We start from the raw sequence: 26580 nt of genomic DNA on the forward strand, positions 1-26580 counted from the left end.
TACTACTTTTGTAATTTTGAAATAATTAGCCTACTGCTATAGATGGGGGAGTGAGACTGACAGACTGAGTGGGGAACACTTTATGAAATACATTTCACCGCAGAGCTGTGGCTAGACAGGGGCTGGTTCTGTACCAGTTACCGCTTTATATGCCTTGTTCACATTCGTACCATTCTGACAGTGAGGTTGCTGATGGGACACACTTCCAAGAAGCATTGCTAGTGAGGAAAACCTTCTAGAAAACCATCCAGCAACCAATCAGGCTGCTGTTAATGGTCACATTGGGCCATAGAGCATAGCCAGGACCAATTTGGCTCACTATTGGCAACCAGCTTTCAGTCTGATCAGAGGTGCGCTTCTATCCCATTCTCCAGCACTATGACCCTCAGTCTGGCCTTAGAAGTAAAGTTCTGATGTAAACACCAGTCAGTTGTTTCAAAGTACTCTCCATTGTTTTTTTAAACAATAAACTTGATTACCCTGTACTCCTGGATCCACAACCTACAACTGACTTGTCCTTGACAATTTTTGTACAATAGTTTATTCTGTAGTGATAAGCTTAGGTTATTATTTTAATAGGTGCAATTACACTCTTTAATTTATGGGTATGTACTGTTTTATGTAGGCTCAGTTCTTTGGGTGGTTTTCCACACAACCAGTGAATATGTTCATTTTCTGCTTACATCTCATGTACCAGAGAAACACTGTATGACCCATCCATAGCTGACACCTATAGAAATTCAGACCATATTGTGCACCTTTTTTAACGTGTTACTACAAATTTTACTGTTTCTTAGAGATTCATAATATGTATAGTCGAAACACTTTTTAGTATACAGGGTGGTCCATTGATCGCGACCAGGCCAAATATGTCACGAAATAAGCGTCAAACGAAAAAACTACAAAGAACGAAACTTGTCTAGCTTGAAGGGGGAAACCAGGTGGCGCTATGTTTGGCCCGCTAGATGGCACTGCCATAGGTCAAACGGATATCAACTGCGTTTTCTTCAACAGGAACCCCCATTTTTTATTACATATTCGCGTGGTAAATAAAGAAATACGAATGTTTTAGTTGGACCACTTTTTTCGCTTTGTGATGGATGGCGCTGTAATAGTCACAAACATATGGCTCACAATTTTAGACGAACAGTTGGTAACAGGTAGGTTTTTTAAAGTAAAATACAGAACATAGATACGTTTGAACATTTTATTTCGGTTGTTCCAATGTGATACATGTAGCTTTGTGAACTTATCATTTCTGAGAACGCATGCTGTTACAGCGTGATTAGCTGTAAATACCACATTAATGCAATAACTGCTCAAAATGATGTCCGTCAACCTCAATGCATTTGGCAATACGTGTAACGACATTCCTCTGAACAGCGAGTGGTTCACCTTCCATAATGTTTGCACAAGTATTGACAGTGCACTGACGCATGTTGTCACGCGTTGTCGGTGGATCACACTAGCAAATATCCTTCAACTTTCACCACAGAAAGAAATCAGGGGACGTAAGATCCGGTGAATGTGCAGGCCATGGTATGGTGCTTCGACAACCAATCCACCTGTCATGAAATATGTTATTCAATACAGCTTCAACCGCACATGAGCTATGTGCCGGACATCCATCATGTTGGAAGTACATCGCCATTCTGTCATGCAGTGAAACATGTTGTTGTAACATCGGTAGAACATTATGTAGGAAATCAGCATACATTGCACCATTTAGATTGCCATCGATAAAATGGGGGCCAATTATCCTTCCTCCCATAATGCCGCACCATACATTAACACACCAAGGTCGCTGATGTTTTACTTATTGCAGCCATCGTGGATTTTCCGTTGCCTAATAGTGCATATTATGCCACTTTACATTACCGCTGCTGGTGAATGACGCTTCATCACTAAATAGAGCGCGTGCAAAAAATCAGTCATCATACCGCAATTTCTCTTGTGCCCAGTGGCAGAACTGTACATGAGGTTCAAAGTCGTCGCCATGCAATTTCCGGTGCATAGTAATCTGGTACAGGTGCAATCGATGTTGATGTAGCATTCTCAACATCAACGTTTTTGAGGTCCCGATTCTCGCGCAATTTGTCTGCTACTGATGTGCGGATTAGCTGCAACAGCAGCTAAAACACTTACTTGGGCATCATCATGTGTTGCAGACCGTGGTTGACGTTTCACATGTACCTGAACACTTCCTGTTTCCCTAAATAACGTAACTATCTGGCGAAGGGTCGGACACTTGGATGACGTCGTCCAGGATATCAAGCAGCATGCATAGCACACACCCGTTGGGTTCAGATAGCTCTGAGTACTGTGGGACTTAACATCTCAGGTCATCAGTCCCCTAGAACTTACAATTACTGAAACCTAGCTAACCTAAGGACATCACACACATCCATGCCCGAGGCAGGATTTGAACCTGTGACCGTAGCAGTTCCAGACTGAAGCACATAGAACTGCTCGGCCACCGAGGCTGGCACACCCATTGGGCATTTTGATCACAATAGCCATACATCAACACGATATCGACCTGTTCCGTAATTGGTAAATGGTCCATTATAGCACGGGTAATGTATCACAAAGCAAATACGTCCACACTGGCGGAATGTTACATGATACCATGTACTTATACGTTTATTACTATTACAGCGCAATCTATCACAAAGCTAAAAAAGTGGTCCAGCTAAAACATTCATATTGCTTTACGCACTACACGAATATCTAATAAAAAATGGGGGTTCCTGTTTAAAAAAACGCAGTTGGTATCCGTTTGACAGATGGCAGCGCCATTTAGTGGGCCAACCATAGCGCCATCTGGTTCGCCCCTTCAAGCTAGACAAGTTTCGCTCTTTGTAGTTTTTTCGTTTGATGCTTATTTCTTGAGATATTTGGCCTGGTCACTATCAATGGACCATCCTGTGCTTTCAGATTCATCTGAATATAAGGCTATTGTCCCAAAACCCGGTTTTTCTTTCCTTTTATTGGAAAATAATATTTAATGCAAATGTAAGTGGATGTTGGCTATACAGCATTTGTGGATGTCCTAAGATGTAATAAACTAATCGCATCACTACTAAGTGTCACAGATAAGGTGTAGCAACACAGAACAGTGCCAATCACGTAATTATAACTATCTCCAGTTGTTACATTAAATGGAACATACTAAACCACTTTCAACAATAACAAATAGGTAGGAAAACAAAATTAAAAACAATCGTTCTGAAATTAGAAATGAAGTATAAGTACAGATTTCTAAAAACGTCATGTTTATTTACACAAATTAAGAAAAATATCCACTATTCAAACACCTTTGAATAGAACACAAGAAATATTTAGTGCTCACATTCTGAGCTCTCCCAAGTGTTGTTCTTGTGTATAGAAATAACTGGAATCAAACCGTTAACACCTAATGTTTGTTTAACTATTTCATTTTGTGTAGAACTTACACAGTATTAAATGTTGAACAAATAATTAAGAGCTTTGGTGCATAACACTTATCTACATTATCTCTGAATCATGTACAGAGCTTTGAGAAACAAAAATATTTCACAAAAAATATAGCTATTGTGCATTGGTGTAAATGGCAACCAAGCACAGTGTATTTACTAGATTACACATTTTCGCATCTGACCCATTTACGTGAAGATGCACTGATGGTCAAAAATGTCATGAACACTGCCCACGAGGAGAATGAACGCCACGTTTTATGCAAATGATGCAGCAAGCAGATTACAAGTGTATGAGCAGACCAGAGATTTATAAGGAATTGTTCTATCAGTTAGATTGGCTGCAAACATGTAAATTTTATGACGAAGTGACTTTAGCATAGGGCAAGTTATAATGGCATTGCAGTCGGGGACTAGCGCCTCAACGGTGGTGAAGATGGCTGGCTGGATGTATGCTACTGTTGTGAACATCTGTGGAAGGTGCCTGAAAGGTGATAAATCCTTAACCCTATGAAAAGATGTAATGCATCTATACTTCATCACTAATCATGGCGGTCGGATACCTGCCTGCTCTGTCAAGCTTGACATTTGGCAATATGTGGCATATCTAATGACGAAAAACAATGCTGGAGCAGCCATACACGTTTTTGAACCCACAATTTAATGTACATTGTTGAACATGGGGCTCCACAAAATATGGTCACTATGTTTCCATATCGATCCACCAAAATGTTCAATTGCGACTGTAGTGGGCAAGGGATTATTCAGACTAGAATGAAGGTCAATGCAAATGTCAGGATGGGTGACATTTCCAGTTACACCAGGTCAGTTGCCACGTCCAGATATGCTATCATCTAGGTGAATGGCACCAGATGCAGGGCCCATTAGGCTATGGGGGCAGTCACTTTGGCTCCTTTAGGACATCTGGTAGTAATTGAAGGCATCATGACAGTTGCAGACTATGTGACCCTTATTGCAACTGCATAGATTCCTTCATTCCTGATGTGCTCTCTCATGTTGAAGGCATTTTTCAGCAACATAACTGTCCATGTCACATGTGCAGAACGACTGCACATTTCTCTGAGTAGCGTGGTAACTAACACTGATGTCTCGACCACACCATTTAGCTGATCTGAACGTGTGGAATACAACTGGTGTATCATACACCCAGAAACATGTAAATGATGTGTCATGTCCATATCATGTAGAATTGTCGAAGTACTGTGTTCCAAAGGTGGACTAAAATGCTATTAAGAAGGTTGCTATGTTTGTTGTTACGTTTACTAATGCAGGATTACTGCTAACAGAACACAAATGTAGCTAAACACTATCAATGACACAGTAAATCTGTTGAGAAAACATATCTGAGTAAAGTAATTGTTATAATCATGTTTCTTCAGTGTTGAGTGTACTAGCCTGAATGAAGGAAGTGCCATGAATATATTTTTACTGTCACTGTCTCTAAAATACACAGTTACGAGTAGTACATGATGATTATGTTTGGAAGAATATGCAGCGAGTCGTCACATTTCCTTGGCCTTATACTGAATATTGCATGGTACTTATGATTACTGACAAATGTACGGATTTATCACAAGTCACAATCTTCTTGTCTCAAGATCGACAAGAAAAAGTAACAGTGTTAATGACCAAAACACATTTCATTCATGTTTCTGGAGTATTTAGTAATACCATTTCTTGACATCTCAAGCTACATATATCGATTTTTATGTCACGTTATCTGTTAGCGCCCTACAGCACCCATCGTTGCACTTTTTTCACAATTCTACCACATTTTAATGTTATTTCACTAGAATTACAATTTATTGTCCCCCTGCTACATCCATTATTTTATAAGCCTTGAGGCCACAAACCGGAAAAACCTATTTGCGTAAACTAACACATGCTTGTAGTTTCTTTCTGATGTGAAGTAATGCATGTGTCTTGAGTGTACTCAAGTGAGTGAAACTTTTGTCACAGATACCACATTTGTGAGGTAGAGTTCCAGTGTGTTCTAATGCATGTGTCTTGAGATCACCTGATGTAGCAAAGGATTTCGCACAGATCTCACATTTGTGAGGTTTCTTTCCAGTGTGAATTAATACATGTTTTTTGAGATTGCGTGACCTAGCAAAGGATTTACCACATATCTCACATCTGTGAGGTTTCTTTCCAGTGTGAATTATTATATGTTTCTTGAGATCGCTTAACATAGTACAAGATTTCCCACAGATCTCACACATGTAAGGTTTAATTCCAGAGTGAATTAATGCATGTATCTTGAGACTGCTTGACAAAGCAAAAGATTTCCCACATATCTCACAATTGTGAGGTTTCTTTCCAGTGTGAATTAATTTGTGTGTCTTCAGATTGTTTGACAAAGTAAAAGATTTCCCACAGATCTCACATTTGTGCGGTTTCTTTCCAGTGTGAATTAATACATGTTTCTTGAGATCGCCTGACCTAGCAAAAGATTTCCCACAAATCTCACATTTGTAAGGTTTCTTTCCAGTGTGAATTAATGTATGTCTCTTGAGATTGTCTGCCCTTACAAAAGATTTCCCACAAATCTCACATTTGTGAGGTTTCTTTCCAGTGTGAATTAATCCATGTTTCTTGAGAGCGCCTAACACAGTAAAAGATTTCCCACAAATCTCACATTTGTGAGGTTTCTTTCCAGTGTGAATTAAGAAGTGTTTCTTGAGATCGCGTGACATAGTAAAAGCTTTCCCACAATCCTCACATTTATGAGGTTTGATTCCAGTGTGAATGAATGTGTGTATCTTGAGACTGCGTGGCAAAGCAAAACATTTCCCACAAATCTCACATTTGTGAGGTTTCTTTCCAGTGTGAATTAATACGTGTGCCTTCAGATCAACTGACCTAGAAAACAATTTGCCCCAAGTACCACCTATGTCGGTTCTGTTTGCAGTAAGTAGATCAGCCTGGGCACTGACATTAATAGCTGTAGATAAAGTTCCATAATTACTTGTTTTCTCTCTATCATCTGTCACATGTGTGTTACACCTGTCATTAGAGGACTCTTTTGAAGCTTTCCAAGTTTCCTTACATGAAGACTGCTCATTGTGTTCTGTGACAGAAACGTCTGGCTCGCTATCCAACAAGGTACTGCTTTGATGCTCATCACTATAGCCATATTTTTCATGGTTGTCAGCAGTTAAGACATGAAAATTATCGCTCATTCTCAAATGTTTTTTCAAACTAACATTACTGTGAAATACCTCACCACACCACTTACAAACATACGAAGGTGGTTGCGTTCCATCAGTGTGCGCAAACACATGCATTATGAGTCTGTATTTTGAAGGAAAGCTCTGTTGGCAGAAATTACAGCTGTATACATATAATTCCTTTTCCCATGTACTACAGTCATGTCGGGTGGCAACTGAGCATTCCTTATCAGTAGTCACATCTTCTGTATTGGTACCGAACCCATGTGTTGACTTCTCCATGTCCATCACCAACTCATCCTGGACCAGTCTATGGTGACAAGTTTCTTCACATAGTATGCCGCAGCTCCCACCAGTACTCTCTGTCAGTCTGAAGAGTGAGGAGGAGAATGTTAAATACTGAGACATACAACAAAGAAACAATATTTGAGTGACCATAAATCCAGTACTATAGGCCACAAGTCATAAAAGTGCATAAGAAATTACATATTCAGTAACTGTTACTGATTTAAAATTATAATATTCCACCATAAGCAAAGAACTGATGAGATAAAAGTGGTTTAAAACGAAAATAACAACAGGAAATTCAATAATGATTCATCTGTGTCAGTGCTGATTTGATCTGAATTTTTAGATGAGAATTAAAGTACTTCACTTTCACCTGTTACAATCTTTTTAAAATACAGTGCTACAAGTTAATAGTCTACACCAATTTATTAAATGTATCAAAAAATGTATCAGTTACATATTTTAATTAAAAATTCTTAAGTTCAAGGAATTTCAGATTTATTTAAGATAAATAATTACTAATTGTTCCTCTTCCATCTCTGTAAGTTCCTTCTCTTTGTTTTACCAACACTTTCACCTTTGGAAATGATAAATTTATTTCACCTAGTAAACATTTTTTGTTTGATTCATGAGTCATGAACTAGCGCAAGCATCAATATTTTCATAAGGTATTTAGTATGGATGGTAATCAGGTGGATAATGACTGTTTATGGACGATAAGCAACGTCACATCAATCAAGGGGGAAAAATTTGCACACTGATCAATGAATGTGAATGACACACTTGTAGATGGTTCTAATCTAAAACTGTGTTTTTGGCACTGCAACTTACATGAAGCCTTGCACAATTGGAAATAGTCTGAACAGATGGAAATGGTTGTAAATTTTCCACTACATTTGGAGTGAGCCCTTTTGAAAATTATTACATCTTCCCCAACATCTGGTCACCTGGCACTGCAGAACACCGTTGACTAAAGGAAACACATATGAATGGCCACATCATCACCCATTAAATACTGAAGGCTAACACTACATATTGAGTGGCAGTGATAACAGCTGATGCATAAGGAACTTCTGTAGTATCTGGGTCCCATTATTATCCCTGCAGTTAAACCCTTTCCCACAGAACAGAACTGTGATGGTTTACATGTCCCCAGTATGTGCATCATATTGGACATGAAAGATACGAACTACTGAAGGTGTGCAGGCTCCAGTGTTTTCTTTTGTTCTGACTGTACCTTTTCACTTTTTTGCATTGTGTTGGGTACATAGTTTTGTCTGGCATGGTATCTGATAAATTTCGAATGTTTTTAAACTCTTTATTGGAATCACACGATTTTCTTAATGTAACTAGCATCATGGTGTGCCAGATTCTACAAGTTGACAACTTAATCACTAAATATAAGAAAGACATAAAAAATATGCAAGTAAGGTTTCAAACAAATACCTTTCTGTTTCTCAAAGTACTAGAAATAGAACTTACAATTAAAATTTTATGCTATGCCAGTCAACCATAAACAAACCACAATAAGAAACAGAATTTCTGGAAAGCTTTAGCAAGAAATAAATTTTGATGTTAATTATTTATCAATTGTTTTTGAGACCACCATGTGAGCATTGTGTAGATACTCTGTGCTTGTGTCATATCCCTAATCTTTACTGTACAGAATTTTTATGGCAGGTACATTGATAAACTGTTCATCTACATCTACGAAATTACTCTGCTATTCACAATAAAGTGCCTGGCAGAGGGTTCAATGAACCACCTTCAAGCTGTCTACCAGTCCACTCTCGAACAGCACATGGGAAAAACGCACATTTAAAATTTTTCTGTGCGATCCCTGATTTCTGTTATTTTATCATGATGATCATTTCTCCATATGTAGGTGGGTGCCAACAGAATGTTTTCCCAATCGGAGGAGAAAACTGGTGATTGAAATTTCATGAGAAGGTCCCGTCGCAACGAAAAACGCCTTTGTTTTAATGATTGCCACTCCAATTCATGTATCATGTCTGTGACACTATCTCCCCTATTTCGCGATAATACAAAACGAGCTGCCCTTTTTTGTACTTTTTCAATGTCATCCGTCAGTCCCACCTGAAGTGGATCCCACACAGCAACACCCCAGAATAGGGCACACAAGTGTGGTGTAAGCAGTCTCTTTAGTAGACCTGTTGTACCTTCTACGTGTTCTGCCAGTGAATCATAGTCTTTGGTTTGCTCTACCCACAATATTATCTAGGTGATCGTTCCAATTAAGGTTATTTGTAATTGTAATCCCTAACTATTTAATTGAATTTACAGCGTTCAGATTTGTTTGACTTATCATATAATCGAAATTTAGCTGATTTCTTTTAGTACTCATGTAATAACTTCGTACTTTTCATTATTCAGGGTCAATTGCCACTTTTCGCACCATACAGATATCTTATCTAAATCATTTTGCAAGTAGTTTTGATCATTTGATGACTTTACATGACGGTAAATGACAGCATCATCCGCAAACAATCTAAGAAGGCTACTCAGACTGTCTCCTGTGTTATTAATATACATCAGGAACAATAGAGGGCCTATAACATTTCCTTTGGGAGCGCCGGATATTACTTCTGTTTTACTTGATGACTTTCCATCTATCACTACGCTCTGTGACCTTTCTGACAGGAAATCACTACTTCAGTCACACAACTCGGGGGATATTCCGTAGGCACACAGTTTGGTTAGAAGATGCTTGTGAGGAATGGTGTCGAAAGCCTTCTGGAAATCTAAAAATATAGCATCAATTTGACATCCCCTGTCAATAAGACTCATTACTTCATGAGTGTAAAGAGCTAGTTGTGTTTCAGAAGAACGTTTTCTGAAACCGTGCTGACTATGTGTCAATAACTCTTTTCCTTCGAGGGAATGTTCCAAAATCCTACTGAAAATCGACGTTAGTGATATAGGCCTGTGATTCAGCGTATTACTCCTACTTCCCTTTTTGGGTATTGGAGTTACTTGAGCAATTTTCCAGTCTTTAGCTACAGATCTTTCTGTGAGCGAGTGGTTGTATATAATTGCTAAATATGGAGCTATTTATCAGCCTACTCTGACAGGAACCTGACTGGTATACAATCTGGACCAGAGGCCTTGCCTTTATTAAGTGATTTAAGCTGTTTTGTTACTCTGAGGATATCTACTATGTTTCTCATCTTGGCAGTTGTTCTTGATTATTGGAATTCGGGAATATTTACTTCGTCTTCTTTGGTGAAAAAGTTTTGGAAAACCGTGTTTAATAAATTTGCTTTAGTGACAGTCATCAGTGACTTCACCGTTGTTATCGCACAGTGAAGGTATCGCGTCTTGCCACTGGTGTGCTTTATGTACGAACAGAATCTCTTTGGATTTTCTGCAAGAATTCGAGACAGAATTTAGTTGTGAAAATTATTAAAAGCATCTCGCATTGAAGTACGCGCCATATTTCGAACTTCTGGAAAACTTTGCCAATCTTAAGGATTTTGTGTTCTTTTAAACTTGGCATGCTTTTTTCGTTGCTTCTGCAACAACGATACGACCTGTCTTGTGTACCACGGGAGATCAGTACCATCACTTATTAATTTATGTGGTATATATCTCTCAATTGCTGTCGATACTATCTCTTAGAAAACATTGCACAACTTTTCTACACTTACATGTTCACATCAGAAGGAGTGAAGACTGTCTCTTAAAAAGGCGTTAAGAACATTTTTATCAGCTTTTTTAAATAGATATGCTTTGTGTTTCTTTTTGATGGTTGCAGTGACGATGGAAGTGCAGGTGTATTTTATCAACACACATACTACAGCCTGGACAGTAACACTGCTGATGGTTTACACTACATTTGTTAAAAATTTTGGCAAGATAGCTGTTACCTCAATTTTATTCCTTCTTTTGTTCTCTCGATTCTCAAACCAAAGAGCTGTCATTATGAGCCGGCCGGTGTGGCCGTGCAGTTCTAGCGCTTCAGTCTGGAACCGCATGACCGCTACGGCCGCAGGTTCGAATCCTGCCTCAGGCATGGATGTGTGTGATGTCCTTAGGTTAGTTAGGTTTAAGTAGTTCTAGGGGACTGATGACCATAGATGTTAAGTTCCATAGTGCTCAGAGCCATTTCTTTTTGTCATTATGAACAAAAACAGCTTCTTACACTCGATCTCTCTACTTCGGTACCCCTCTACCCAACAACTAGTTGCGTCGAGGGATTAATGGGACTTTGCAAACTTTAATCGGTCTTTTGGCTGAGGCTGGTTGCGAAGTGTCATTACATATACAGGCTAGTATTACGATGATGTAGCAACTCCCAAAGACTACTACCTCCCCCCCCCCCCCCCCCCCGGGACATATTAGTGTACCCCAACTGTCTGCATCCAGTGTAATCCATGGGAAAGTGCTAATGTGTAACTGAGGCGGAATGTGGGGACTAGCCTGGTATTCACCTAGCAGGATGTAGAAAACCATCGAAAAACCACATCCAGTCTGGCCGGCACATTGGCCCTTCGTCGATAATCCGCCAGGCGGATTCGATCCGGGGTCAGCACGCCTACACACCTACACTAATCCAGGAAGCAGTGCATTAGTGCTCTCGGCTACCCTGGTGCGTCGTTTCTTACATTACCGTGAAAATACTACATCTGGTTCCACCTACTAAGGAAACATTGTCAATGCACTTGATGCCAGGGTTGGAGACTGTTGTGAATACAAGCAAGCCTATTAAAGCTTTTATCTCAGAAATATCAATATCAAGTAAAGAAGGTATGTTCTTTTGAATATTTTTATATTATCCAGATTTTGTTTCATCACTGTTGAATCTCATCTAAAATACGTTGAGGGAAAAGTACACCTGATTTCTTGTTCTATGTCTCCATTTCTACCCAACGCATTACCACTAAGTCACAGGGCAGGAATCTCACAGCAATGTTACATTGTCTAGCACAAACATTGCTTGGGTTGTGCATTTCTCCATTTCAGTTTCCCCTACCATAAAAGCAGGAATCATGGTGATATGACTATGCCCTCTGTTATCATTATCATTTCCACCAGCATCACCCAGACCCTCTTCTGAATTTGTATCACCAATTTCAATCGTGTAATCTTGATGAATATTACTGTCATCCAGAACTTCATATATCATTTATCCAAATAAACGTTCAAGTACAGTTCTTTTACTCTGAGAACTCATGTATGATGATGATGATGATGATGATGATGATGATGATGATGATTGGTTTGTGGGGCGCTCAACTGCACTGTCATCATTCCAATTTTTACAGTCTTTTTTTACACAGTTCAATGTAGCTACTGTCAAGAATGATGATGATGACCGTGCAAACATCCAGTCATTGGGCAGAGAAAACCCCCAACCCAGCCAGGAATCGAACCCAGGATCCTACGATCCAGAAGCAGCAATGCCAGGTACTAGACCACGAGCTGCAGACAAAACTCTGTTCAGGCTGGTTTGAATGGTTAGACACACATGGCACACACTGCATATTGTAAAAGACACTGACAGAAGTCACCACAGTTATTACACTCTAATCACAACAATAAACACAAGCTGTTGATAAAAACCCCTGCTGAGTATCAATCACAGAGCGAGTGTGCTACCTCTGCAAGACGTCATAGGAACTTTATTATGAATTTACTGAGGGTAACATTGTCTGAACAACGCCCTGTCATCATTACAAGAAGTCGATCCAAAGCGTTTTAAGTGATTAAAATCAAACTGACAGTGTTCTGGTTGCTGCAGTATGCGCTCTGTACATTGCACGATGCTGTGACATTGCAGGATGCATATTAACTGGTGTCCTCACCAAGCACACTGAAATATAATTTTTCATTTTCCGCCTCCAGGTGAAAATATAGCGCTATAAGCAGTGAGAATGAGATTTCAGGGCAGGAAAATAGGAGAACGATCAGACCAATGATAATGGTGGTTCCGGTAACTTTGTTAGGATATGATCAGAAGTTACATGTTCAAAATGGTCTACTGACTCTGCAACATGTTGTGTCCATGACATGGTATGACATAGTTATCATATCCAGTGTAATCAGATTAACTGTCATCATATGATATCTTTCTGATCTGGAGTATCTGGATACATCCCCAATAAATCTTTCACATACCCCAACATCCACGTCACATGAATTTACGTCAGGGTATCTCGAAGGCCACATTTCTTGAAACTGCGAAGATATAATGCAGGTGATATTGAAGTTTACATGAAACCAATGGTTCACTCAACAACTGACATATCATCAAAATAATGGTGCACGTGTGTTCCAGAAATGCTGGAATCACGTTACATAACAAGGTCCTTATGAAGTTCACATGTGAATGTTCACCTAAGAGGTGCACGACGTGTCATTATCTCCAAGGAACACTGACTGAGAATGCAGGGGGCTTGTGAAATCACACCACAATATCACATAAGCTGGGTGCAAGGGATGGTCCTGCAAAAGATATGGGAGGAAAACCCCCATATGTGACGGTTCTGTGCATTCACAGCCCCATGCAGAGTAAAATATGCCTTGTCCATCCAAAGAATATTCCCCAGCCAAAAGTCATCCATTTCCATGGATGCCAAAAATGAAGGCAAACTGAAGGTGTTGTAGCCTATCTTGGGGGTTCTTTAGCAACACACAGGGAGCCTTATAGAGATACTAGTGTAAAATATGCCATAAAATCTGAACTGTTGACTGGGGGAGTCAGAGGCAGTGTGTGTGTGTGTGTGTGTGTGTGTGTGTGTGTGTGTGTGTGTGTGTGTGTGTGTGTGTGTGTAGGCAGGGGGAGAGAGAGGGGGGGAGAGAGAGGGGGGGGGGAAGAGAGAGAGAGGGGGGGAAGAGAGAGAGAGGGGGGGAAGAGAGAGAGAGGGGGGGAAGAGAGAGAGAGGGGGGGAAGAGAGAGAGAGGGGGGGAAGAGAGAGAGAGGGGGGGAAGAGAGAGAGAGGGGGGGGAAGAGAGAGAGAGAGAGGGGGGGGAGAGAGGGGGGAAGAGAGAGGGGGGGAAGAGAGAGAGAGAGAGGGGGGGGTGGAAGAGAGAGAGAGGGGGGGTGGAAGAGAGAGAGAGGGGGGGTGGAAGAGAGAGAGAGGGGGGGTGGAAGAGAGAGAGAGGGGGGGTGGAAGAGAGAGAGAGGGGGGGTGGAAGAGAGAGAGAGGGGGGGAAGAGAGAGAGAGGGGGGGAAGAGAGAGACAGAGAGAGGGGGGGGAGAGAGAGAGGGGGGGAAGAGAGGGAGGGGGGAAGAGAGAGAGAGAGAGGGGGGGAAGAGAGAGAGGGGGGGAGAGAGAGAGAGGGGGGGGAAGAGAGGGGGGGGAGAGAGAGAGAGAGGGGGGAAGAGAGAGAGAGAGGGGGGAAGAGAGGGGGGGAAGAGAGAGAGAGGGGGGGGAAGAGAGAGAGGGGGGGGTGAGAGAGAGGGGGCAGAGAGAGAGGGGGGAGGGAGGGAGGGAGAGGGGGAGACAGAGGGAGGGATACTGTGAGAACTCCAGCACTTACTGCAGAATTTGAGGCAGGTGCTGCATGATAAGCTGAAGCTGCTGCACCACTCAATTCACCTATTTCTTCAAATTCCTTGATTGTATTCTTCAATACATTTATTGACATGGGGCCTCCTCTCAGCTATTTATTTCAATGATATTCCTGCAATGCAGTGCTGCTATTTTGATAAAACAACTGTATCACCTGTGCACGGCGTTTCTTCTCAATAGGCACTTCATTTCATATGGAAGACTTAAACCTTCTTAACTGGGTGTATATCAAGACAAGAAAAAATTCTCAGACTTCCCAGCTAGAAACGCGCTTTCTACAGTGAAAAATTTTTTACTGGGTGGCAATACATTTTTCCATGTTAAAAGATGATATCGTTTCCATAGGAGTTACTGACAGAGGTTTGGTGTGAGTTTGTAAGTTTAAATGGCAATAACTGAGATTTACTGATATTAACTTTCAAACCTTGATCTTGGATATAAGCAGTTATTTGATGTAGTCCCTCAGTTGCTACCAACGTTAACTCATTATTTTGTTTACCAAGAAATAACAGTGAGGTATTGTCTGCATAAGTTACCAATTGGGAGTTGAAAGGTTGCTCTATATTATTTATGTACATTAGGAAAAGGAAAGGGCCCAAAATTGAACCCTGGGGTACACCTTGTGTGACTGTCTCATATTTGGACTGGAAATTAATGATCTGATTATTGATTTTGTAAGTCAGCTTTGTACACTGCTTGCGGTTAAATAAATATGTAGCCAGCAATTGCATGGATGCAGCATTTAAATTGTATGACTCAAGTTTACTTAAAAGTAACTCATGGTTTACCGAGTCAAAGGCTTTAGTAAGGTCTAGAAATATGCCAGCTGTTTGCATTCCTTGATCAAGGGCACCACACGTTTTGTGAAGAAATTCCATAATTGCTGTGATAGTACTATGATCTTTTCGGAATCCATGTTGTCTCTGTTAGGAACTTATTTTTCAAGAAATAGTCACTAAGTTGTGTCAGCAGCACAACTTCAAATACTTTGCTGAAGACAGGTATTAATGAAATGGGCCTGAAATTTGAAACCTATTCCTTTGATCCTTTTTTATGCACTGGTTTAACTGTGCTCCATTTCAATACATTTGGAAATGTATGTTCTCTAATACTGCAGTTCACCAGGTGGGTGATTATTTTAACTAATTCCTTATTACATTTTTTAATCAAGATACTACTCAAACCATCCCATCCAGATGAGAACTTATTCTTTAGGTTATTTATTATCCTGCCTATTTCTTTTTCACTGACTTGTTTGAATTCAAAAGGTGGCTCTTCAAAGGGGCAGAGCTTTACCTCACTACTCACAATTGTGTTATTAACTGGACTACCAGCTGCAGATATAAAGTATTTATTGAAAACACTGCAGACTTTATTAGGATATTTAACTGTGTTTCCTTCATGTCTTATATTTACAATTTCAGTTTCTGGCTTCAGTGTGGCTTTGGGAAACTGATTTACAATTCTCCATGAGGTCTTGGCTATATTGTCTGATTGAGCTATTTCACTGCTGTATATCTGTTTTCTTAGATCTGAAAGCTCTTTCTTAAAGATTTTCTTGGCTCCATTGTACTTGGCCTTAAAAACCTGCAGGTTTGTTGACTTGTGTAACACTTCCAGGTCCTGGATGTTTTGCCTGAGTTTTATCATATTTGCTGGAAGTATCAGTCTGTTGGTTTTTGCACTTTGGTTATGGGTGAACACACTTTGTATTTTTGTAATAGGGCAGCATCTGTCAAAGTGTCTTAGCATAGTATCATAGAATTTGGCCCATCTGTTTTCAGATCCTTCAGTCTGGCAAACCAGATCCCAGTCCTCTATAGCTAATTTGTTTCTTAGGGCAAGGATGTTACCCTCTTTTAGGAATACTTTATTTTCGATAACTTTTGTCATTTTTGGGATGCTCGTGTTTACATACTCTACAAGCTAGCATTTGTGGTCAGGGTAGTGAAGATCCATATTCCAGCACCTAAGACTGTCTTTAATATGTTTACATAGTATAACGTAATCAATTCTGCTAAATGTGGACTTTGTTACTCTGGTATCACTATTTACTACATTTATGAGATTATATGGGTTAAGAGTATCTATTAACCTCATATTAAACTGGAAGATTTTGCCTCAATATTCAGATCACCAAGTATAGTTAGATCACTGGGACCACAACGTCCCACTACTCTACTAAATATGTCTACGAAGCTAACTACATCAGCCTTTGGTGGATGATAAATCCCAATAACTTTGTTTTCTCATAACCTCTCTACACTCTTTGGTGTGGACTTCAATGCCTGTCACTTCAATCAAGCCTTCTTTGTTGTACTGGTCTAGATAGTTTATTTTCTTGTACTCAAGATTCTCACTAATGTAAACTGCCACACCACCACCCTGATGTTGCTGTCTACTATAACTATTTGCTAAGAAGTACCCCTCTAGTTTACAGTAAATAATTTCATCATATTTTAATCCATGCTCAGTTAACACTACTATATGAGGTGACTGTTCATTTACAAAAACCTGTAATATATTAAGCTTATTTCTAAGGAACTGTATGTTTAGGTGTATGAGCCTTAGTGGTGTTTTTAACTGGTCACTCTGATTATCCTCCTCTAAAATTCACTGAGTTGGTTCACTTACATAAGTTCTGGATCCAGGCATTAAAAGTGTTCCTGTTCCTTGGCGATCTTGCATTTCTCGATCTACTACCCAACCTGGCTTCTGTCTGTCTAGTTGTCAAGGTAGCTGTTGAGGTGCCTTCTTGCTCCGTACAGTCCAAGGAGTTGCCAAACTGCCTGGTGTTGCAGTAACTGGAGTTGTATACTCTACCACATTTGATTGAGTAAGTGATGCTGAAGAGTCTGCAGTTGAAGAGTTGTATATGACTGCTAAATATGGAGCTACTGTATCAGCATATTCTGAAAGGAACCTGAATGGTGTACAGTCTGGACTAGAGGCATTGCCTTTCTTAAGTGTTAAGCTACTCCACCACATTTAGGATACCTACTTCCAAGTTACTCATGTAGGCAGTTATTCTTGATTACAATTCAGGAATACCTTGCTTTTCCTGTGAATGAATTTATGAAAACCGTCTTTAGTGACTCGCTTTAGTAGCACTGTCGCCAATAATTTTACCATTGCTATCGTGCAGTGAAGGTATTAACGCACCTTGTCGATTGCATACTTTACATACAACCAGAATTTCTTTGGGTTTTCTACCAGATTTCGAGACAGAATGTCGTTCTGGAAACTATTAAAAGCATCTGTCATTGAAGTTTGCACTAAATTTCGAGCTTCTGTAAGACTTCGGCAATCTTATGCATTTTGCGTTCTTTTAAATTTGACGTGTATTTCATTGCTTCTGCAACACTGGTCTGACCTGCTTTGTGTCAGTACCACTTATTATTTATTTGATATGTATCTCTCAGATATTACTTATTTTACTTTAAACTGCATCTGGACTATGTTTAGAAAGACTTATCTGAAGGAGCGGAGACTGTCTCATTGGGATGTGTCAAGTGAATTTTTATCTGCTTTTTCAAGGGCATGTACTATGCGTTTATTTTGGTGAGTTTTGATTTTGATGTTACAGTATTCACTCTTGTGAACTCCTAATGGCTCAACAACATTGTGGTCACTAATCCCTGTACCTGTTATACCCCCTGTTTGGCGATGGTTATTAAGATGTCAACGATGTTTTCGCAACCATTTACACTTTCAGTGTGCTTCTGAAACCAATGTTCAAAATAATTTTCAGACACAGCATTCAGCACGGTTTCAGACGACGCTTTATGTCTACCACTGACATTAAACTTTTATTTTCGCCAATATATGAGTGGCATACCTATTTCAAATGACAAGTTTTCTTTGAGCTGTTCAGCATCTGTTTCATCCAAGTCAGAGCATCCGTGAAGGGAACTTATTATTTTTTTCCAGTTGGTAGGTATAAGCTCCACATGTACTAATCATAGCCGGCCGGAGTGGCTGAGTCGTTCTAGGCGCTAGTCTGGAACCGCGTGACCGCTACGGTGGCCGGTTCAAATCCTGCCTTGGCCATGGATGTGTGTGATGTCCTTAAATTAGTTAGGTTTAAGTAGTTCTAAGTTCAAGGGGACTGATGACCTCAGAAGTTGAGTCCCATAGTGCTCAGAGCCATTTGAACCATTTTTAGCCAGAACATCGATTATTATTCACGTATGTACAGGAAAGCTATAGAAATTCAGGAACACCACAATGATTTCAACAGAAAAAAGGAAGGCTTAAAGTTAGTCAGGATATGGCGGTTGACTTTGTTCCAACGATGTGATACATATGTTGGTGCCCTCTATGCATGCTATATAAACGGGAAATCCATGGCTTGGCACCCATCATTGACTCAACTCCGAAGATGTTGCCTGCAGTTGGCAACAAAACGTCAGGAAGTAGTTTTACAGATGGACCATGGCATCTGAACCCAGAACTTTTAATTGATCGCCATCTGTACTACCTCAAAGGAACTATCTACTTAAATTTCACTACAAGGTAAACTACTTTGAACAGCAATGAACACTACAACACCAACTGTATTTCATCTATTCTTTGAAATATGGTTAGGTGTCTTGAAAAATTTCAGCTGAACTTATTTCCATGCCTTTATTGTGGTGTATCTACCCTCTTTCAGTGTTCTAATTGCAGCCTTTTAAACTGAAGCCCTTTCTGCACTTACCTGAGACCCTCTAACCTAAAAGAGCCCAGTCTCCTCTACACATCCCCATACTCGTGGAATTGCTTCATTTGTGTAGTTGAGTCCTGACCCGCTTAGCAGAACCCGTAAATCCACCACCTTTTGGCGCTAGTCGAGGAATCTGCAACCTACACAGTTGCAGAACTGTCTGATTCAGACCTTCACTCCACTCTGTACAAAAGAACCACTTTCAGTTCTGCCCATGATGCTTCAGATGGTGCACTCCGCCTTCATCTCACAAGCAAGACTGGCAGTCTTTACTAGCTAGTCGCCTGAAACCAGAGAGAACCTCTTCCAATGCAATGTGGCACATATTGTCAGTACCAACACGAGCCACCACCTACTGCTGGCTATTCCATGCATTTCATGGCATCTGGGAGCACCCATTTCTCATCTGTAAAGACTCCACACAGTATGCATTTTGGATTCCTTCCCCTCCTATGCAATCGTGTCTCTAAATGGTGCCATTACACACCTAACACCAGAGCTTCCAATCACCAGTAAGACTACCCTCAGTGAATGTCCTGTATTGCACGCTGAGAGGCTTCCTCTGGAACATGGCAACCGACTTCACCTGGCTCATGGATTTCATCAGCCATAGACAGAAACCAAATTGTTCATCAGACGAACTGAGCCAGCTATCCGATTGGCAACATGGAAATTCTTTCACTGCCACCCACATGCTGGAATTATTCCCACTCAACCACAAGTGAGAGGTCAATCTCAGTGCGGGCAGTACCCAGGGTGACCACAGTAGTGGACCAATTGGTGGACAACACTGCCTGGAGCTCTGAGAGAAGAATCACCAACTTGATTCACATCTGAACACCGCAATTACTATATCCATCCATACCAGAGTTGGCGTGGTAAATACACAAACATATACGAAGTATAGGAGTTGAAGGTAAGGAACACTGACAAAATTTAAAACAAGCCACTTCTTGTAAAAACGTGTCAGCTCACAGTACTCTGATGTGCTACTGCTGCTACTATGAGAGCTACCATTGGATTGCATGATCTAAGTGCTACAAGTAACACAAAACAAATGAGTGATGCAATTCAGCCAGTGGGTCTATGGACTACACAGTTAATAAAGTGTATAAATGTTCCTGATAAACACACAAATGTGCACAAAATAACAATAATAAAATAATAATAGTACCATTACAACTATAATATTAGTAGATGTGGCGAAAATATACTTACAGCAACAGATAAATAATTCGCTCACTTGTGACAAATATTAAAGGATAAGGATGTCATGCAACAAAAGTCCGTTGTGAGCCAATTTCAGTATTGATGCTGATGAACAGAGAAAATTAGCAAATAAGCTTCTCACTAACGCTATGTGCTTTCCTTGCACGAAAGGTGAAGTTGTTGCAGCAGCAGGCATCTGGTGTCAACATAATGCGGTTCAATCAAACCTACTGTTTGAATACCAGTAGGTGTAAGCTTGTTATTGTCAGTGTAATTTCGAATAGGGAGTTCTTATAAGTAGCATTTCTTGAGAACCATCAATTTAGTGATGACAAGGTAATATTCGCATTGGATGAATGACAGTGACCATGCAATGTGACAGATTTCAGCCTTGTTCCACAGAAAAGTTTGCTCTCCCCTAATGTTACCAGGTGATCTTACCATCTCTGTAGGGGATTCAGTTGGTACAGTTAAAATATTTAACAACAGATGGAGCACAGACCTACAGGAGCTGATTTTTAACATTTTAATAAAATGCAGTACAGGATGAGCTACTGTGTTGGCAAAGATGGCAGTCACATATCCTCCAATTCTACAGCACATTGTGCAGTAGTCTACTGTCGATATCTTGCCAAAATTTCCACTGATTGGAAACTACCATAGCTCGACTCCATTATGCATTCTGTGCATTAATGGAAGTGGAAATATATGTTTCAACATTACCAGATATGGGCAATGAATTACGATCTCATTTAAGTTTGTTTATATACCCAGCTGTAAGTAACAGTTTATAAAATTCCTCCATTTCGATGTAAATAAACAGTTACCACAATAAGCAAGTGGACGAAAGTCTCACCACAAGGGTCTTTAAATGACTGATCCTGCAGTGATGAAGGTAGAAACCAAAAGAACAAGATGAGCAGATCATTACTTCCTGATATTAAAGGTGCTTTGGTTATTAGGGTTTCATGCTGCAGAAAATAATCTAGTTTTTACACTGTTGACATATCCTGTGGGAGTCCACTTACAGCATGTACATATTTTTCAAAATTCTGTTTCAGTCAAAATATCAGCTACTGCAGGAGATTTTGCATGGAGTTAAGGCACTAACATACTAAAATGCCAGCAAAAGTAGTGATATTGCACCACCTGAAAACGTAAAACCAAACAGCACATTCATATTTGGCAACATCTCGGTGGAAAATCAGGATATCTGCTGACATTTCTGCTTTGCTCACCACATGAAAGACAATACATTTTATTTCAGTGAGACATACTTCAGCATACCAAAGCTGTTGGTCTGGGATACACCAACCTTACAACTTTCGAACAGGACAATCTGAATTTAAAGCATATTTTCCAAGTACAGGTAGGAACTGACATGTCACTCAATGAATTCGTTATGTATGAGGATTGCTGGAGTAACTCTCAGTATAGCTTGCTGGTTACAGATGAAACTAGTAAATTGAATTAGGGTCAATAGAAACAAAATTTCAAAATGATTCTTCAAAAAGGCAATGCACCTGTTTCAGTATATTGTAGACTATGTACAAATTTACACGTGTTGCACATTCATCCATAGGATGCAAAGTACGTGCATTTGACAAAAAAATGGAGTCAATCAACACAAAATTAATGGAACTGAATGTCTTGTGAAGGGAGATGCTATGAATGTTGAGGTGTTGAATGTTCGAATACAGGAAAGTGAACTGTGTGTCAACAAGAAATTAAAGAAGTCAATGCAAAACTAGCATATGTGTGGAACAAGAATGTGATAGCTAAGGCACTTCACATCCATTACCACCGACTGTCTCAAAGTACACATAAGTTGTAAATGGTCTCAAAAATGGCTTAGTATGCAGCAGCATGTTGTCAAAAAAGTGTAATGTTAAGAACTGAGGTACGGAAGGCAATCTGACAGAAGTTACTTTCATGAAAGTTAGGTCAACTGCAATGAGACCAGGGTCTCCCAGTAACATTTAAGCCAGTAACTGACAGGTTGAAAGAGCTGTCATGGACTATGGATGAAACCAGAAACAGGAGGAGGAGGAGGAGGAGGAGGAGGAGGATTTATGAGTTAAGACAGAACATATAGGGTCATCAGGGCAAAACCATATTTGTTAGGTAAGCACTCAATATGTTTAACCAAGAAGGCGATAAGAATTGGGAACAAGGAATTTGAAAGATTGCCTACGCTGTTACAGTTAATAATTTTGAAAACGTCGAATGTTAAAATATACCCTGAAACTATAAAAAACATGTGATCCAATATCACACATGACCAATGCATGTAAAACCCCAAAAGCGTGAATGGAAGCCTCATAGAGTGACAAATACAGGATTTTAACTGAACCAGCAGTAGCAGCTCCACATAGTTAATGATAAATTGCATCTAGGAAATGGGGAAGTTGTGTCAATACTTCCTGGCACTTGCAACATTGGCAATTCATATGTATACTTGAAACGTTTTGTTAAAAGATTTGAGATATGAGGTGCATGCAAACGTTAATATGTTTAAATCAGAGATAGAAACAAAGCACATTCCGGACTTCAGTCACAAACATTTAATAGGATGGCTACTAGGTTTCTCAGAGGGACAAGTGATGGTGCACAATACTGATAAAATTTGAGTTATCAACTGGTGAACCAACTGCCAGTCAGTACAATTCGTGTAGAGTGTAATATTGCAACGAATTTTGTACCTTGACGGCAGATTAGTGCATACTGTTCATGCGTTTTTTCCTACAGTGGGTCCTGTTCATAAAAGTGAAGAAAATGAAGTCCACAGTGAACATGAGCTGCAACATGAAGGCAAGATGGCAAAGGGTTGACAACCATCAGGAAACTGGCAGGCACCGTGAAGTTAAGCTGCCAAAGCAGAAGCCAAAAGAGAACTCCAGGAGATAACTGAGAAGAATGGCATGCCCCGTACTAGCAGGCAAGGGAGTCATCAAATAAGAGGAAATAGGATAAGTGGTCAGGCGTGAAAGAGAAACGGCATGCCTATTCACTGAGGAGGTCATCATGCCAGTATGACTACTAGTTCAGCGTCTTCTGCATAGACTCTCAACCGGGCTGGTGAAAAAACTGCCAGTGGTGAAACATATTCCATGATGGTGGAGTGTGTTAAGACAGCAGCAAATGATGGAAAGAGGTGCAGAAGAATGAATTAAACATCCACAGTCTAGTTATGAATGGACATGGCATAAAAAAAATGGAGAAGGGTGGTCGATCCACTCCCCTGGAAGTACCACTTCCGAGATGTAGGACACTGAGGAACTGGGTACTATGTATAGCCAGGTAAGAATACATGGGAGGACCAATGTAATTTCCTATCAGACATGAGCCCCAGGAATTTTCTAGTTTCAGTGAATGGAAGAACAAAAGGCCCAAGATGTAAAGAGGGTGTAAGAAACTCATTCCGCTGCCAAATATTAATACAAAAGGTTTTGGCAGTGGAAAAGGGAGCCACTGCCTATGCTTCATGAGGAAAGATGATAGGAACGATGCTGAAGACGCCCCTGAGGAGACACGTTGGTGTGTAACTGTAACAGATTGTAAAATTCTTGACGAAAAGGAAGATGAGATGTCTGTTGGGAGATTCCATAATATGGTTAATGGGGATAGCAAAGACAATGATATGCAGGACGAGCATTCAGTCACCACATTTTCCTGGATAAATGTGTGTGACAAGTCAAACCATATAAACCTTCAGAAAACTGTCTTTCAAAACTTCCTCTAGTAAATGGGGCAGATGGCCTCCGAAGCCCCACATGTAAGGACTACAGGGGATACCAGCCCTCCAGCAGATGTATCAGGATGATGGTTCAAAATGTGGAGAGCACATCTCTGCAAGTGAATCACATTGCTGCATGCTTCAGTCCACCAGGAACCTGGACCCACCACAATAAACTTGAAGTGCACAGTATGGAACATTCTTTGGCGGTACGGATAACGTTTGGAAGATACTTTACCTGGTCATCACAGCTGTGTAAAGGTCGTGATGGAGGGGTAAAGTCCCCAGTCAGCCTCAGAAAGCTACCAACTAAATTTGCACTCAGGTAGGGTAGGAGTTGGTAAATGGATAGCACACAGGAAGTGATCACTTGAGTATGTGTCAGAGGGAACAGGCCATTCAAGATGGCAGGTGAGCTGGACAGTGAAGAACATCAGGTCCAACTGGTAATAAATGTGCATGGAATCTGAAAGAAACGTGGTGCTCCAGTGGTAAGAGGTGATTCAGTAGGTCAGCTAAGAGGGAACCTCTTGGACAGGTTCTCTAAAAGCCCCAAGGCAGATGGTGGGCATTAAAGTCGCCAAGCAGCAAAAAGGAGTGAGAGAGCTGGCCAATGAGCTAGAGTAAGTCCGACTTGGTAACAGCAAATGATGGAGGGGTGTAGATGTTACAAAGAGAAAAGGTGAAATGAGGAAGGAAAATTATGATTGCAACAGCTAGCAGTCACATGTTAGATGGATGGCCAGTGTGACTCCCCCATGAGGTGGGAATTCTGCCCTGGAAGGGGGGGGGGGGGGGGGGAGAGGTCACAGAGGACCAGAAGGAAACATGAGAGATCAAAGGGGTTATGAGGACAATTTTTTTTTCTTGGAAGCAGAAAACAAGTGGACACTGCAATTTCAAGAGCAGCTGTAATTCCTCATTGTTGGATTTAATGCCATGAATGTTCCATTGGAGAACAGTCATAATGGGGATTGGGGAGGAGGGAACAAATGAAGATTAGTCACCCTGGTGGCTGCTGAGAGCTCACCTTCAAAAATTCACTGCTACAGGGGGCAGAGGATGGAGAATCCTGTTCCACGAGATCTACAAACATATTGGCACTCTCCCTGGGTCAGTCTGAATTCCACGGCAGAAAATCAGTAGGCAGTGGGCACCAGCAAACTGGTCATCCAGGTGAGGGTATATGTGCCAAAACCACTGTCAATGATCTCCAAGTCAGGGAGTTCTTAGAACTTTCTAGTTGAAAGATGAAGACTGTTTTTAGCTGTAGAAAGTCTTTGTGGGAGTATTGCTTTTGTCCTTTCAGATTGACAGTTGAGTGGCAAGTGATTTCCCCACCAGGGGCAAAGATATGATGGCTTGTTGCACAGCTGTAGTAGGAGACAGGGATGCTACTGTGACCAGGGTGATTTCACTACTGCAATACTGAACTTGAGGTTGCAAGTATGGATGGGCATATCCTCCGTTACGCACGGCATAGCAAAAATGGGTCTGTACATGCCAGATGCTAAAATGCACGGATTTTGACTAGCTAACAACTGCAAGTAACAGAGTGGGGTTTGATGCACTTCACTCAGATCTCCTGGATGGCTTGCTCATTGAGACACATGGGACATTCATGGGATTGCAATTGATACAGCAGAGAGGAGGCAAACAGCTGCCCTCATGAGCACCTCTGCCAAGAGTAACACATTTGGCCATGTTTTGACAGGATACGTGTTTTATTATAATGTTGAAACCTGTAGGGAATCATCTGGTTCAAAATGGTTCAAATGGCTCTGAGCACTATGGGACTTAACTGCTGAGGTCATCAGCCCCATAGAACTTAGAACTACTTAAACCTAACTAACCTAAGGATATCACACACATCCATGCCGAAGGCAAGATTCAAACCTGCGACCGTAGCAGTCGCGCCATTCCAGACTGTAGTGCCTACAATCATTTGGTTTGGAATAGGTTGGACTGTAATGACTTCATGTTGTTGTTGTTGTTATTGTGGTCTTCAGTCCTGAGACTGGTTTGATGCAGCTCTCCACACTACTCTATCCTGTGCAAACCTCTTCATCTCCCAGTACATAGTGCAGCCTACATCCTTCTGAATCTGCTTAGTGTATTCATCTATTGGTCTCCCTCCACGAGTTTTACCCTCCATGCTGCCCTCCAGTACTAAATTGGTGATTCCTTGATGCTTCAGAACATGTCCTACCAACCGATCCCCCCTTCTAGTGAAGTTGTGCCACAAACTCCTCCCCAATACTATGCAATACCTCATTAGTTATGCGATCTACCCATCTAATCTTCAGCATTCTTCTGTAGCACATTTCGAAAGCTTCTATTCTCTTCTTGTCTAAACTATTTATCGTCCATGTTTCACTTCCATACATGGCTACACTCCATACAAATAATTTCAGACACGACTTCCTGACATTTAAATCTATACTCGATGTAAACAAATTTC

At 40.7% G+C, this 26580-nt stretch overlaps 1 protein-coding gene across 2 annotated transcripts in view; it reads right to left on the reverse strand.

The window, feature by feature from the left end:
* Positions 1 to 3314: 3314 nt before the first annotated feature.
* Positions 3315 to 26580, reverse strand: part of LOC124720089 (zinc finger protein 724-like) — a 103743-nt gene continuing 80477 nt past the window's right edge. For both annotated transcript variants that reach the window (XM_047245370.1, XM_047245371.1), the window contains one exon: positions 3315 to 7016. In XM_047245370.1, the coding sequence (XP_047101326.1) occupies positions 5339 to 7016 (1678 nt within the window). In that variant the 3' untranslated portion in view covers positions 3315 to 5338. The remainder of the gene's footprint in view (positions 7017 to 26580) is intronic.

The sequence above is a fragment of the Schistocerca piceifrons genome, chromosome 11, assembly GCF_021461385.2.
Source record: "Schistocerca piceifrons isolate TAMUIC-IGC-003096 chromosome 11, iqSchPice1.1, whole genome shotgun sequence".
In the NCBI taxonomy this organism is placed as follows: Eukaryota; Metazoa; Arthropoda; class Insecta; order Orthoptera; family Acrididae; genus Schistocerca; species Schistocerca piceifrons.